The sequence below is a fragment of the Trematomus bernacchii genome, unplaced genomic scaffold (genome assembly GCF_902827165.1).
Source record: "Trematomus bernacchii unplaced genomic scaffold, fTreBer1.1, whole genome shotgun sequence".
NCBI lineage: Eukaryota > Metazoa > Chordata > Actinopteri > Perciformes > Nototheniidae > Trematomus > Trematomus bernacchii.
The window spans coordinates 651961-668900 of record NW_022987800.1 but is presented as its reverse complement, the minus strand read 5'-3'; the positions used below and the strand labels follow the sequence as shown (position 1 = coordinate 668900).

General features: G+C 38.9%; 1 protein-coding gene across 3 annotated transcripts in view; it reads right to left on the bottom strand.

Annotated features, from left to right (window-relative positions):
* col4a6 (collagen, type IV, alpha 6) overlaps positions 1-16940 on the bottom strand; it is a 143571-nt gene that overhangs the window by 21460 nt on the left and 105171 nt on the right. The window contains exons 13-26 of one of the 3 annotated variants that reach the window (XM_034149978.1): positions 15883-15972; positions 14393-14446; positions 14014-14076; positions 13739-13783; positions 13097-13150; positions 12188-12257; positions 11359-11469; positions 9076-9246; positions 8271-8318; positions 5810-5890; positions 5369-5526; positions 3349-3531; positions 2658-2841; positions 559-603 (exon numbers count right to left, since the gene is read on the bottom strand). In XM_034149978.1, the coding sequence (XP_034005869.1) occupies positions 559-603; positions 2658-2841; positions 3349-3531; positions 5369-5526; positions 5810-5890; positions 8271-8318; positions 9076-9246; positions 11359-11469; positions 12188-12257; positions 13097-13150; positions 13739-13783; positions 14014-14076; positions 14393-14446; positions 15883-15972 (1357 nt within the window). The remainder of the gene's footprint in view (positions 1-558; positions 604-2657; positions 2842-3348; positions 3532-5368; positions 5527-5809; positions 5891-8270; positions 8319-9075; positions 9247-11358; positions 11470-12187; positions 12258-13096; positions 13151-13738; positions 13784-14013; positions 14077-14392; positions 14447-15882; positions 15973-16940) is intronic. The other 2 variants (XM_034149980.1, XM_034149979.1) reach the window with 2 other exon arrangements.

Genomic DNA, 16940 nt, shown 5'->3' with positions numbered 1-16940 from the left:
AACCCCAAAACTCAGGTTATTAAAGCTCTCAGCAGAGGGGGCGGGGCTTGAAAGCATGTGGCAGGTTTCAGCAGCTTTGATTGGACGAAGAGGAGAGTGACATTGCTTGTTTTTAAAGAGTGTTGTTTGTCAAAATAAAAGCTGAAACTCGACCGTCAATCATCACTGACTGCAGAGTCATGAACAAATGATTGACAGCTGGTTACAGAACTTCAAAAGACTACATTTCCCACAATCCCTTGCACTAAAGTGTTGGACACAGGTCATCTGAGCCTATGTAGGTTAAACTGTTATTTTAAACAGCAATCTTTGACATGGGACTTTTCGTTATTCTTGCTTTTTGGTAAACAAATATGTGGCAATACTTGAATACAATTGGCTGAAAAACCCTTAAATATCACTGTTTATTTCCCTCTAAAGTGGTCATTTCCTGTTGGATGTCCAGCATGTGAACATAAGGGATGTTTTTTATGAATCCAGCAGTGGTCGGGGTGTCCGAAACTAAAAATCTAGTCCCGCGTTTTCTCTGGCTGGTGGAGGAAAAAGTTAGTTACCCACCCGTTCCCTCTCCGTCGTCATTAACCCCTGCACAGCTGTTTTCACCTGGACAGATACACATGCACATGGGGAGGTGAGAGAGGTGAGAGAGGGAGGGATGGATGGGAGAGAGAGAGAGAGAGAGAGAGAGAGAGAGAGAGAGAGAGAGAGAGAGAGAGAGAGAGAGAGAGAGAGAGAGAGAGAGAGAAGATGGCAGCATACAAAGCCAGTCAGGGTCATTTTGCATGCGTCAATAAAGCAAATTATATCTTATTTTTCATCAAACAGATATTCAGCAAATCAGTTCAATTCATTCAAGGCTCATTCAGTTAAGGCAACAAAGCATATTGAAATGCCTGCTTCAATAAAAAAAAAAACAGGTTATTCCACCCAATGAGAGGAGAGACTAAGAGTATGTCTCTTATGATAGTCTCTCGGCTCATGTGAGCGACAATAACCTTCATATTAAGAGCAAAAATCAATCAGTGGTTTAGCATTAGCGTCACGGTGTGAGAGCTCACATTCACACTGGAGAGGCTGAGGGTTTGTGTCCTTTAGTCTCGGAGAAGAAGATTATTTAGATTTAAAGGAAGCCACTGGTGTCATTTTCTGTCAACTAAAGTCTAGGTTAATTGGTTCTCTATCATAGACGCCGTATATTACTTTAATTGTATGTTTTTGTTAGCTTTACAGGCATCTAGACATACATGTATTGCCTAGTTTTAAGTCTAAATAATTGATAATTTATTACAAAAAGTGCGTTACTACACTTGATTCCATATATTTGGGTCTAAGTTCTGCCATATATCAATTTAAATAACTTGAGAAATTATTTAACGTTCATAAAAAAGTCAAAAAGTACATGTGTTTCTATTTAACTAAACTATTAACTAGGATGACATGTTATTAAAAGACTATATATTAAATATAAGACTCTAAATATGTCTTTTAAAATAAAAATTGTTATAATATATACAAAAATACATATATATATATATACACGTTACAGGCTTTAAACCGGGCTTGAAATGTGTAAAACTATTTATATAATCTATCTAGTATTACATACACCTAGGGGGGCGTTAATACACTTTTGACTGTGTTGAGTCCATCTATTTGGGTCTAAATTCTGCCATATATCAATTTAAATAATTTCACATACATCAACAAATCATCAAATTATCCCTAAGTAGATGTGTTTCTACTTTTCTACACTATTAACTATTAACCAGATGTTATTAAGAGACTATATATTAAATATAAGACTCTAAATGTGTCTTTTAAAATAAAAATTGTGGGTGTTTTATTAGTTTTGAGAAGCATTGCCTTTATGCACCAATACAGGATTAATTAGACGTAGAATTTAAAATAAACACCAGTATTTTCCTTCAAAATAAAAACCAAATTCAATAATTAATCACAAATAAATGATAATTTCTCACTTCTTCCGAGACTAAGGAAGCACAGCAGCTTGTTGCAGCATTAAAATCACATCATTGTGCGTCAATGAGTCGACGTAGGAAGCAGATTATGGATTTGAGATTATTGGCTGCAGAAGAAGCTCATTAATGGTCTCTATTAATCAAGGAGACCATTAATCACGGAGTTAAGCAGCAGCAGCCGAGGCGTGAAGGCGGGAAGCTGCTGTCGGGGAAGAAGAGTTTAAACATGTCGTCTCTTCAGATCCTAGGAATACGTTTTTTTCCCCCGGGAAAATGTCCTCTAATGGTTTTAAAGGGGTTAGGATGAAGTTGCTATGGTTACTACAGGACATGGAGGATGGATAGTAGTCGAAGGGGATGGATTTATGGTCAACCTGTGTGGAGAATAAGGCGTCACACACACACACACACACACACACACACACACACACACACACACACACACACACACACACACACACACACACACACACACACACACACACACACACACACACACACACACACACACACACACACACACACACACACACACACACACACACACACACACACACACACACACACACACACACACACACACACACACACACACACACACACACACACACACACACACACACACACACACACACACACACACACACACACACACACTTCCTCTCCTCATTCACTTACCTCGTGGTCCTGCTAATCCTGGTTGTCCTGGTAGTCCCGATATTCCCGGCTCTCCAGCGTCTCCACGGAAACCTGGCGTGCCGACGTATCCTCCGCCGGGTTCTCCGGGTTCTCCGGGACGACCCTTAGCACCCGGGTATCCTGGGAACCCTTTCTCGCCGACTGTGCCGTATCCACCATCACCCTGCAGAGAGAGAATATAATACGTTTATTATACGGTTAAATGCCGCTTTACAGAAGCACGTTGCCCATAAACGACATGTCCCACAATGCATCTCATTCTGTGAAATTGAGTTTGACACCCCTGAATTAGATTAATATGTGTAGGAGCCAAAATGCTACTTAGCCTGAGTTTATTATTTGTATTATTATTATTTGTTTACGTCACTTTTATTTGTATTATTATTATTATTATTATTATTTGTTTACTTCACTTTTATTTGTATTTGTTGAGCACTTCCGGCAATCGTCCGTCTGATTTTGTTTATTAAATAACATTTTTTCTGTTGACCGTTTTGGTCCCTCTAAGTTATTGTGTGTTTGATTTTGTTTATTAAATATCTTCAACCTATCGGACTTTCTCATTGAAAACGCGTCGCAGCGTAAAGTCAAGCTTAGCCTCTCGGCGACTCAAACTTAAACGGGGAATTGAGCCGCCACAATATGAATAATAACATGTTTAAACACTCACGGGGGGTCCAGGAGTTCCAGGGAATCCGGGAGTTCCGTCTCTTCCGGGTTTTCCAGTTTCTCCGTTCGGTCCGCGGGGGCCATTTCCTCCGAGTTCTCCTTTCACTCCTGCACCAAGATCGGGGTAAAAAGACGTTCCTTTCTCCCCCTTACGACCGTAGTTTCCGGGTTCACCAGAACGACCCTGAAAGAGGACAGAAATCACATTTGTGAAACATACATTTTGGCTAAATTATGACACAATTTACACAATACTTCTGATTCACTACATTTAAGAAGAAAATAATACCATTTTATTTTTCAAAACCTTTATTTTCTAGCCAATTTTGCAGAATATGTCGAAAGAAAAGTTATATTGTGGCACAAAAGAAGTTTGATGTACACTAGATGTATCAATGAGTATTGTAATGTTAATATAATAATATATAATAATGCCGGGTTCACCAGATCGACCCTGAAACAGGACAGAAATTACTTTTGTGAAACATATATTTTGGCTAAATGATGACACTGGGTCAGCATTTCCCGGTAGAAAATAAATGGTCCTTGTCATCGTGTTAGGGAAGATTTTTTTAATTTGCTGGATAAATGGGAGAAGTTCCAGTTTTTATTGTTCAGTTTAAAAACAATCAATAGTGTATGAGTATATGTATGTGTTGCATGTATATATAGTCATTTAACAATGTTCCTGGTAAATAATATTGAGTATGAGGCTCACTGGCAGTGAATGTAAGGGACTACTTTAGTCGTTGTTATTGTTTGTTTGTGTTCTTTGAAATTATTTTTCTCTTGTACATACAATCAGTACAGACCACTGTCTCATTTGTATGCATATATTTTGCTTTCCATTTCTAAAAGACAAACACTGCTTATGCATTGTCGAAACGCAATACAAATATTTTTGATCTTGGCTGTATAAAGAATGCATGAATCATAAATGCATGGAAATGGAAAGGGAAAACCCCAAAAAGCACAATAGGGCCTCTTTAAGTAAAAGTGTGATAAATACCAGCTAATGGAAACCCTGTACTGCTCTCTAGAACACATTATACTCGGAGGATAAAGCCAGTGTTATGACAGCACTAAAACCAGAGATGGGAAAAGTACACACATCCTTTACTCAAGTAGAAGTACAGATACTCGTGTTTAAAAGTACTCTGGTGAAAGTAGAAGTACTGACTAAACTTCTTTACTCAAGTAAAAGTAAAGAGGCTTTGAAATGTACTTCAGTAAAAAGTACCCATAACTAGCAGCTGTTTTAAAGAGTACCTGACCTCCCTTTATATTAATAGAACAATAATGTCATTGTTAGCTAATGAATGTTTCCATGCTGAACAACGGCAACATGACAACGTTTTCATTGGTCCCTCTTCTTTAGAGAAGACCAGGAAATGATGGATACACGGATCGTGTTCAAATCAATAGGCACGCAATGACTCTAAATAATAATGATCACGCCACCAACACACATTCAAACTAAAGGAACCAGCCTGTTTGGGAAATGTGAGAAGTAGAAAGTACAGGTATTTGGGTTCAACATGTAAGAAGTAGAAAGTACAGGTATTTGTGTTCAACATGTAAGAAGTAGAAAGTACAGGTATTTGGGTTCAACATGTAAGAAGTAGAAAGTACAGGTATTTGTGTTCAACATGTAAGAAGTAGAAAGTACAGGTATTTGTGTTCAACATGTAAGAAGTAGAAAGTACAGGTATTTGTGTTCAACATGTAAGAAGTAGAAAGTACAGGTATTTGTGTTCAACATGTAAGAAGTAGAAAGTACAAGTATTTGTGTTCAACATGTAAGAAGTAGAAAGTACAGGTATTTGTGTTCAAAATGTAAGAAGTAGAAAGTACAGGTATTTGTGTTAGAAATGTAAGAAGTAAAAGTAAAAAGTCGTCAGAAAAATAAGTAGTGGAGTAAAGTACTGATACCAGAAACATGTACTTAAGTACAGTAACAAAGTATTTGTACTCCACCACTACTTCCCACCTCTGCCTAAAATACAAACAGTTGAACTTACAGGAGGTCCCTGATTGCCCCCAAAGCCAGGTGTGCCGCCATCTCCCAGCTCCCCCTTTCTTCCGGCGTATCCGGGGTTCCCGCTGGGTCCGGGCGGTCCCTGTAGTCCTGGCGTTCCGGATGTTCCCCCCCCGAGGCAGGCGCAGTCTCCGGATTCACCTGCAGGACGGAGGACAGGACGATAGGACGAGAAGTGTGGAAAAAGACGAATAAAAGAGAGGAACGAGGGATGAGGAATGTGAGGATAAAGGAAATATATTACAAGAGTCTGTTCAATATATCTATTGCAGGACATGACGACACATTTAATCAAACCCTAAATCCTTATACACATGATCAAGTAAATCTCTAATATCTTAAAGAAACAAGTTATTAAATCATTTCTTGCAGAGACACAGATTTGATATATATTTCAATCCAGTCAGTGTGTGTGTGTGTGTACCTTTGTATCCATTGTATCCATTGTTGCCAGGCAGACCTCTAGAGCCGGGCAGTCCAGGCTGGCCGGGGTAAGCTACGGGAGCTACACACAGCACACACACACACACACACACACACACACACACACACACACACACACACACACACACACACACACACACACACACAACACACACACACACACACACACACACACACACACACACACACACACACACACACACACACACACACACCACACACACACACACACACACACACACACACACACACACACACACACACACACACACAACACACACAACACACACACACACACACACACACACCACACACACACAGTTAAATCAATTTTGCCACAAAAAATACAAAATAATATGATTTTTTTAGATTTCACACTGTTTGCACGTAAACTGTAAGCTTGCACTGACTGATGTAAGATGTAAAAAAAATTAGAAATCTGTTAAATTCCAATAAAATAATTATTTATTTTACATATCTCTTCATCTAAAATGTAAAAAGAAAATCTATTTTTGGGTTTTTATTTCAGTTTCAGTCACTTTTTACAATTAAATTCACAATTTTGCTGATTTTTTTAAGCAAAAAAGCACGTGTTTTATAGATAATATGACAAAATAAAATAAAAAGTAATAATGTTTTAAAGAAAACCCTTCACTTCAGCTTCAAGTATTACTCTTATAGAACTAAGCGTAACAAAAATTATACAAATTAGGAGAGTTACTTAAATCTCGCAGCACAGTGCAAACACAGCTCAGCGTCACAGTGTGAAATAAGCATTAGTCTCTTTGTTCGGCATGTGATATGAAAGCTGCTGTTGCAAGATGACAGACGCTTCTTCAATAGCATTAACTTGTTTATATCGTAATGAAATATAAAACAGCTTGGCACTTGTATTCAGTGATTTTACATCGACTATAATGGCTGAGAGCTACTTGCCACAAGCAGCATGCATTAGCGCGTTGCAGCTGCACAAGCAAAGGAAATACAACTGTTCTTTCAAATGTATATCAAATCTTCCAAGCAAACTGAAAGAAAAACACATTATTATTATTATACAGTATGGGGTTAGATTCGTCTCCATAATATTTGTGCGAACATAGAAATAATTTGTGTGTAAATGTGTGATTTGTAATAAACGTTAAACACCTTCCACAATATTTTCACAAATAAAAAAAAAGGAATTTGACAACTTTTGATCAGGCATTTGTGAATAAATGTTGTATTTCTCAAACAAAAATGCGCTTGTGGATCTCAAATCTCTGTTTTGTGGAGCGTCTTTGTACAAATATAGTATTCACAGATCTTTTTTTTTATTTGTAAACTAATTATAGTATTTGTCAGGGAATAATTTCCATTACCTTTCGCCCTCTGACGCAGATGCCCAGCCTTGGGCAGCATGCTATCTCCCTTAAGGAGGGGCTGCCCTAGCAAGTTGTTGTTGTTGTTACCAGTTTGTGACCGGGCAACTCTCGCTCAGAGATAGTTATTGTTGTGGGACACCTGGAACACATCCTTCTCGGGGTGTAGAGGACCCCGAGCCATAAGCGACAACAATTGTGATTCAGCGTCCGTTTAGTCTATCTATTGAAAAATGTTGATTATTACACTCTGAACTAGTTCAAACCTGGAGCTACAGGAGGGGTCTTCAGAATTGATTGTGGCATCTCATCCGTGTGGTCAACTCGTGGCCCTGTGATGTCTCTTGTGAATTCTCCGGCCGAAGCTCCAAATAAACCGTCAGTGTTTGCCATCAAAGCTCCAGCTCTCCATTGTGAGTCCTGACTCCTATTGCTTCAGAAGTTTCCCCCACACTATTCACAGATCTTTTTTTGATTCGTAAACTAATTATAGTATTCTCAGATCTTTTTTTTTTTAGTTGTGAAAATATTTTGCAGATCCGTTTTACATTTGCACATTTTTTTTGTGAGTTTGCAAATCTTTTTAATGTATTTGTGGAAGGTGTTTTACGTTTACAAATCACACATTTACACACAAATAATTGTTATGTCCACACAAATATTATCGAGACAAATCTAACCCCATATTATTAACATTATTTTCTTTCAGTTTGGTCGCTTTTTAACGTCTTTGTGCCGACAAAATAAAAAATAAAAGTCCCTTTTTGTTGCAAACGCTGCTGTTTTCCGCTGCTGCCATGCACTCAGTCCATGTAAAATCAGTGACTTATAGCGACACCTGGTGGCCAAAGATGGGAAAAGCAGCTTGGAGATGAGAGAGCCTCCCATCCAAGTCTGGAGAAGAGACTGCACTCTTCTGATCAATACTTACCACCGCACCCTCCACACAGAATATATAGCGTTAAAATAAAAGCAGATAGCTTCTTTCCGGCCAGAAATGGTTTTGAGGTTTTATTTTTGGCGGGCTGAATATTGCCATTATTGCGATTATGGCAATATATATGCCGTGTTTCTGATACCTGCCTTCGGTGGGAACCTCGGGGTAGATGACGCAGGGTTCATTGGGTTTTCCTTGAATGACAGTTATATCAGTCATTATGCACTCCTACTAAATGTTGGTTCATTTCAATACCTTTTAAGAATTGATGTGCATTGTTTTTATGCGTTTTACTCTGTTTTCTTTGCCTATATATGGTTTTTCAGGGTAGGGGTGGGTTTGTTCTGAAGAAAAAACATTTTAAATGGAAGGATAAACACTGTATGATTATATCTGTCCTAAAAAACAATAACATATTATATAAAAACCAGTCAGCCATGATGCTTTAAAGTCTATAGATATAGACAGACAGACAGACAGACAGACAGACAGACAGACAGACAGACAGACAGACAGACAGACAGACAGACAGACAGACAGACAGACAGACAGACAGACAGACAGACAGACAGACAGACAGACAGACAGACAGACAGACAGACAGACAGACAGACAGACAGACAGACAGACAGACACAGACAGACAGACAGACAGACAGACAGACAGACAGACAGACAGACAGACACAGACAGACAGACAGACAGACAGATGTATACTGTTTTGATCCCTAGCTTTTACGGCTGGTAAAACGACTAAACCTATAATGTTTTTCCAACTCTCCAGCTCTATGACTAAGGAGGGGTAATATGCTGAATCCACATTAAGGTGTTTTTAATTAATACAATATGAATGTAACACATTTAATAATACCAGACATGTTCAAATCATGCTAAAAACGGACCAAAAAATGCCCTGTGAAAGAATTTGAAAGTTGTTTTTGTGTGAACATACTAGTAGGGCCTTGCACTCTGGATCCCTGGGGTCCGGGGGGTCCGGGAAGGCCAGGGGATCCGGGGAAGCCAGAGGATCCGGAGAGTCCTTCGGAGCCATATCCTGGTATTCCTGCGTTTCCCTTCTCTCCTTTAGGGCCGGGGGTCCCGGGATAACCTGGGGATCCGTTACCTTCATATGAGAGCAAAGGAGACGATTGGTAAATGGATATTTGGATGTAAAAATCAACCCATTGCATCTTGCTTATTGATGATTTAAGTGGTTTGTGGGCCTTATAGACACATAGGAGGTGATTTCTAATTTTGAAGTTGCATTTTATCAAAGAACATCTTCAAATTGAGTCCATTTCTTCCTCCGTGCAACGCAGATTAATGCTTTTTCTAATTAGTTGGTTAGCAGATATTAACGCTAACCTTTCCACGAGGAATAGAATAAATAAGCTAAGATTATTATTGATGATTTAAGTGGTTTGTGGGCCTTATAGACAAATAGTGGTGATTTCTGAGGTTGCATTTTTTTTTTTTTTTATCATTTAAAGAACATATTCAACACATAGACTGATGCATCTAGAAAAACCGAAAGGAGAGAGAACATAACACATATTTACAGCTTTTTTGTTTCAAATTCATTCTTGAATTATCATATTAGCATAACAAAAACATTTGGCAATTTTAAGCCACTATGCTCCAAGCCCTGTTAAATATCTGAGTCTTTAAAGGTGGGGTATGTAAGTTTGAGAAACCAGCTCGAGTGCGCTAGAATTCTGAGAAAAAAATCTGCCACTTCCTTACAGAGCCCCTCCTCCAACACACACGAACGCGCACATGACCAATGAGGGCACGAGATAAGTTTGTGCACAGATGGAAGGCTGACAGGCAGGTAGGCCATCCAGTTATTTTAGCCGGGCCGGCTCAGATGATTGGTCGTGCTTTTTACAGTACTACGGCTTCCACAGATGACATTTTTTAATGTATTTATTGTAGGGCTGTCAGTCGATTAAAATATTTAATCGCGATTAATCGCATGATTGTCCATAGTTAATCGCGATTAATCGCACATTTTTTATCTGTTCTAAATGTACCTTAGAGGGATATTTTTCAAGTTTTTAATACTCTTATCAACATATGAGTGGACAACTATGCTTTATATGTTTGTTTATTATCATTTGAACAATGACAAATATTCTCATGAATATTAAACACAACAACCTGAACATTACAAATATTCGCCTCAATTCAACCTGGAACCTCTCTCATACAATAATACAATACTGTGTGTGTGTGTGTGTGTGTGTGTGTGTGTGTGTGTGTGTGTGTGTGTGTGTGTGTGTGTGTGTGTGTGTGTGTGTGTGTGTGTGTGTGTGTGTGTGTGTGTGTGTGTGAATGTGGAGACACTGTGATGGATTGTTGGAGCTATGTGCAGCTCAAGGCATATATGCCTGTGTGTATGAGCTGTGTTGCGGCACTATCCGTGCTGAGTGTGCTGTCTGGCTACCTGCATAAAGTCAAGTGCTCGGCGCAGTTGTCGGCGAAATGTCGCTCCTCTGTTTTCATTGAAACAGCTCCTTATATCCGTTAGCTCAGCTAGCTAGCACCAGATGCTAACAACAACACGTAAGGTGTGCTTCGCTCGCGCAAAACACATACACACACCCTCCCGGTCCTCCCGATGGCCAGTCCGGGCCTGCCGGTGAGCGTGGAAGTGTGGTCTGCCACAAGCGGGCAGCAGGAGCGGGGCTGTCAGCATCAGCTTGTAGATGGTATTTTAAACTCGATGCGCTCTGAAACTACGGCGGCCGAGGACAAAAAATACACATGCGTTAATCGCGTTAAAATAATTAGTGGCGTTAATTTTTTTTTGCGTTAACGCGTTATTAACGCGTTAACTTGACAGCCCTAATTTATTGTCAAAGCATTTAAGATATTCATTGCTATCGGGATGTTAAGAGCATTCCATGGAATATAACAAAAAGTGTATCTCGAGCCGGTTTCTCAAACTTACCTACCCCACCTTTAAGGAGCTGAACAAGTGATATTTTATAGACATTTACAGTTAAAAAACACATAAACACACTGGCCTTTATAACGATTAAGTGTTTAATAATTGTGTGGTTTTATTATTACTTATATAAATTATCTCTCTTCATCTTTTTGATTTTCTTTAAAGAAAAATAACAATTACCATGCATTTCTTACACAAATTAAGCACTTTTAATTATTGGAGACTGCTGTTTTGAATGCATTTATCAATTCTCCATACAGTGTGTGTGTTTGTGTTCATTACCTGTCCCAAAACCAACAATTCCTGGAGGTCCTGGGGGTCCGGGGTATCCTAGAGGTCCGGGGTCACCAGGGGCACCGGGTAGTCCGTTGAGACCCGGGTCACCTGACTCTCCTGCAGCCAATCAGAGAGAAGAGACATTTAACACAGGACACTTTAACATACTAAACAATACCTCACAGTTTATCAGTGTTATTAGCAGAGATGGCAAAAGTACACACATCCTTTACTCAAGTAGAAGTACAGACACTCTATGTTTGTACCCATAACTAGCAGCTGTTTTAAAGAGTACCTGACCTCCCTTTATATTAATAGAACAATAATGTCATTGTTAGCTAATGAATGTTTCCATGCTGAACAACGGCAACATGACAACGTTTTCATTGGTCCCTCTTCTTTAGAGAAGACCAGGAAATGATGGATACACGGATCGTGTTCAAATCAATAGGCACGCAATGACTCTAAATAATAATGATCACGCCACCAAACACACATTCAAACTAAAGGAACCAGCCTGTTTGGAAAATGTAAGAAGTAGAAAGTACAGGTATTTGTGTTCAACATGTAAGAAGTAGAAAGTACAGGTATTTGTGTTCAACATGTAAGAAGTAGAAAGTACAGGTATTTGGGTTCAAAATGTAAGAAGTAGAAAGTACAGGTATTTGTGTTCAAAATGTAAGAAGTCAAAGTAAAAAGTCGTCAGAAAAATAAGTATTGGAGTAAAGTACTGACACCACTGTACATGTTGTACAGTAACAAAGTATTTGTACTCCACTACTTCCCACCTCTGGTTATTAGATCTATTAAATTATTAATATGGATGATGTGTTACCTTGAACAGTAGCGCCCAGACCACTAACGAAGGCTGGGGGTCCTGGTGATCCGGGGTCTCCCTGCTCACCCTGTTAGGGACAAACAACACATTTACAAATCTTAATTGTATTTAACATATTTGTTATTTTGAATGAAGTGCTCAAATCTGCAGGAATCAGCCTTAAAAGGGATAATTTCTTACTGAAAGAGAAGAGAGAAGATCGATACCACCCCCGCTAGCTACAGGAGCCTTTTAGCTTAACATTAGCTTAGCATTAAGGATGGAAACAGGGGGACTATTTAACAGAAGTTACACTTATTATCAAGTTATATGTCTTTTGTTTGTTTATCTGCCCAAAAACCAGACTGTAAAACAGACATTTTGTGGTTTTATGGAGTTGTTACTGCTAAGCTCATTTAAGCTAAAGGTCAGCTGTTAGCTTCATGGTTAGCTTAGCCTACTCTTGACCAGAAAGCAATTTCAACTGATTAAATTAAACCTATTGCCACCACAGAAACAAAAGAAATACATAATAACCTTTAAACAACATAATGCTAAATATGAAGTAAATTATCGATGTATAACTGGGTAAACAGTACCCAGTGTGTTTCTTCATTAGCTTCCCCAAATGTAACATTCATTTAAGAAACACTGGCACCATCTTCTGGTAAGACACGGTTATTGAACACAAACTATGTAGACTCCACGCTTAGTTAAGTGTTTATTCTCATAAGTTTTACGGTATGACGTTGAGTGTGTTCACACTGGAAACATTGTAAATACTGTAGGCCTATGCAGAAATGTCCCAATTTGATCCCAATGAAGTCTCTATCTACAGTATCTATCTATATGGAATTGAGACACAGCAAAAAACTGTATGTCAACAGGAAGTGTAAGCAAACACACACAAACACACAATAATTTTACCTTTCCTCCGATGTATCCCGGTTGCCCGATCAAACCTGGAGTTCCTCTAAGTCCCTGTATCAGAAGAAAAAATAAATCAGGTATGAATTTCTTATTAAATCACGGAAAGCTTAATTATATATATATATATATATGAAATATTTGTAATATAACCAAAGTTGTGCTTATATAAGAAAATAATGGCATTCTTACCATATTTATGTATTATCTTGTATTTAAATTTGGCAGAACGTTATGCTTCTGATTTCCTACATTTACGAATGAAAGATTACTCATTTAAAAAAAACCTTTACTTTCTAGCCAATTTTGCAGAATATATGCAAATAAAGGGTCTATTGCAGCACAAAAGAAGTATGATGTGCAGTAGATGTAACAATAAATATGATAATGTTAATGTAATAATAATGTCTGTGAGAGGAGAACATTTTGACTTTTGATAATGCATACATTGTGGTATTGCTCCTAACGTTTAATAGTTAAATAACTACTGTAGGACATTTTTATTAATCTAGTTTAACCCAGTATTAATCTGTGAGTTAACTGCAAGTAGCACAACTAATGTTGTCATAGTGGTACAGTTTTAAAGATCATAATTTTAGCTTGTCAGTTCTTGAATATTTTGTGGTAAGAGTTTTAGCCTACCAATTGTCCGGGATATCCAGGAGGCCCGTTCAAACCAGGAGCACCCTGTTTGGTAGAATCAAAAACGACATCCACCACAGAAGAAGAAGGAAAGGAAAGGTAAGAGACTTGTTTGACCACAGTAAAAGCTATGCTTAAGTGTACATTTACCCATAGAAGAAGAACATTGTAAGGAATCTCCACTTATGTTGAGGTTAGGGGAAGATTCATAAAACAAAAGGCCACATTTTTTATTTCTGTGAATGAAATAGGTGTAATAAAGTCGTAGCTCTTACTCTTGCTCCGGGGTATCCAAGAATTCCCTTCTCTCCGGGTTCTCCACCAAAGCCATAAGGTCCCTGGATTTAAGTAAAAATACAGATTAGTAAATATCACTTAACGTGGACTTAACTCATATTTTGCGTGTTCGTTTTTTTTTATCACAGCAGTTTTTATTGTACAAAAACGTCGTAGAAAATCAAAGGTTCTTGGGAAAATAAATCACATAACAAGGTTTTAAAAGTGTTTTAAAGAAGTCAGTCTGCTTGGGGATCTTTTTCTCTATAGACACATGGAAATATATCTTATGATTGTTTATTAATCTGCCAATTGGAAGTAAATCCAGAATAGAAGAGGATCTAGTAGAGAGCCTTGAGGAACGCCTTAAACACTTACAGGTCGACCAGGATTTCCAGGAAATCCTCTTATTCCCTTTGGACCAGGTATACCCTTTAAGCAAAGCAGAGAGAGAAGAAAAGTGTTCATAAGTACAGAATCATTTTGAAACTATAAGCAATATTTACACATTTTAACTTACCTTTACAAGTCTGTGGAAACTGTGAAATCTCACTCAAAAGAAAGGCGATAACAACCAAAACTACGCCGCTGATGTAGGCATTAAAAAATTAAAAATACATTGTGTTGGGCTCGAAAAGCTGAGGAAACCAGGGTGGAACAGTCAGATTATCACGTCTATAATGTTAGCATCAAGGTGATAACTAATGTAAATAGTGGGCATTTCAATTGAACTGACCTATTGCTTTTAGTACTTTTGATTCAACATTTGTTTGCCCATTTCTTCCTTTTCTAGCAGCTACTGGACATTTTTCAGTGTAAACAGTAATTAAACTTTCACGAATACAGTGAACCTTTGAATCCCTTTATCTCAAAGTCACTACATCATGTTTGATTTGAAAGATAACACAGGGAGATTAGAGGACACACTGCTGTATTTGTCCATGTTCGACACAGCTCATCCTACTTGGGGAAGAAGTCGTGTTTTTCAACAAACCTGTAGTCCTTTGTCTCCTTTGGGAAAACCCACAAACTCCACAATGCTGATCAACGGCTGGCCGGGTTCACCGGGTGAGCCCGCGTCGCCCTGGATGTCGTAATCGAGGGAAGAGATATCTGTTTACTCTGATCACGAGGTGGCGAGGGAAACGGCAGAATAAGGAGGGGTAAGGCGGCAGAGTTTTTGGGGCATTTAGGGAAGATATAGGGAAGGTGGGGGAACGTTGACTGGAGGACGGGCTCTGTTTTGACCGTGGAGCCATTGAAGGGCTTGTGAACTGAGTGAGGAAATATTGGGGTGATGATGAGAGGCTGGTCTTTGGATGAAGTGCATTGCTTTCATTTAATATATTTTCACAATATATGAAATTCTGGAGGGAGGAAAGATCTGATTGGTTGAGTTACACATCAATGGAAGGAGTCAATGGTGTGTAGTTTTGGTTTTTGGACAATATTTAAATGCACTACTTCTCATTTACTTGTATTTCTAATGAGGGAAGCCTTTATTTTGGTAGGTCAAAGGGCTACTGAACTATTGCATAAAGATTAGTTTTGACAAAAAATCCAAATACTTTGTGATTATGAAGTTTTCAACCACACTTTAAGGTTTAAATTCTGCATTTGGGCAACTCCATATGATGAAGATTATCAGGATTAATGCTACGTTGGACCAACCTCTCCTCCACCTCCCAAAGTCTCCTTCTCACAGTTCCTCCATGGCTGTTAAGTTTGCTGCAATCACTGCTCCTCTTTCGTTTTTAACCTTTAGTTTCTGCCTGCTGTGGTATTCTCTTTCTTTTTACCACTTTTTATGATATCCCATTATGTATGTATGTGTGTGTTTGTTCCTATCCTTCCCTTGGCTGTGTTACCTTATCTCCTTTGTAGATAGTGAGAGTTTGTTCGCTTCTTAGCGAGCCGTCGCCCGGAGTACCGCTGGGTCCGGGAAGACCTACGTCGCCCTGGAGTCCGAAATACACACAACACACCGTTAGCCAATCAGGAGCGGCGCAGGGGAAACAGGAAGTGGGAATGAGAGATAGTTGGATAGATAGATAGATAGCGAGAGAGAGAGAGAGAGAGAGAGAGAGAGAGAGAGAGAGAGAGAGAGAGAGAGAGAGAGAGAGAGAGAGAGAGAGAGAGAGAGAGAGGAGAGAGAGAGAGAGAGAGAGAGAGAGAGAGCTCAGGGATACTTTATCTTGAGTTTCTTGGTGATTTAAAGACATTGTAGCACCCTTTATTGCCACAACAGTTAAAAAAGTACAACTTGAATTTTTATTTGCCAACAAAAACTAATCCCAACATGAAATCCAGCTGTTTCCTCATTCAGTTTAACCCTGAATCTTACTGAGTTTAGTGTGTTGGTTGAGTATCACATGCATGCAGTGTGTGAGGGAGTTGATGTGTTAGTACTCTTTTGTGTGACTGTTTGAAATCAGACGAGTGGGTGGATGGAGGTTGAGAGCAAGCAAATGAACCGCATATCCCAGAATTCACCAGCAGATGCCCAAATGTGATTAAAGACGGGGGTGAAGTGCATCATGGGAAGTAGGAGCACAGTGATTCCAGCAACCCAGTTACCACAGATCGTCCTCCCATGACAGCTCAGAGATCTCAAAAATGAAGTTTTAATTGTGTAACAATGAGATTGTTTATCTGTAATGACACCCAATGCAAGGTGATTCATGGCCAAATCAAGACTGGGTGTATTTTTGCTTGAATATGGGATATTGTTTTCCAATTTTGGAGAAAAACTTCAGTAAGAAAAGTCTCTGAACTGTCATTCAACAGAGAGGGAAACAGGTGTGCAGAGCCACTGGTCAAGTCACAAACAAAGTCGATTTTTGGGGTATTTAACAATAATTTGAAGTGCAAACTGACTCCATATCGGACATAGAAAGTTGTGCAAATCTCAGTCTGTTGTGACTTG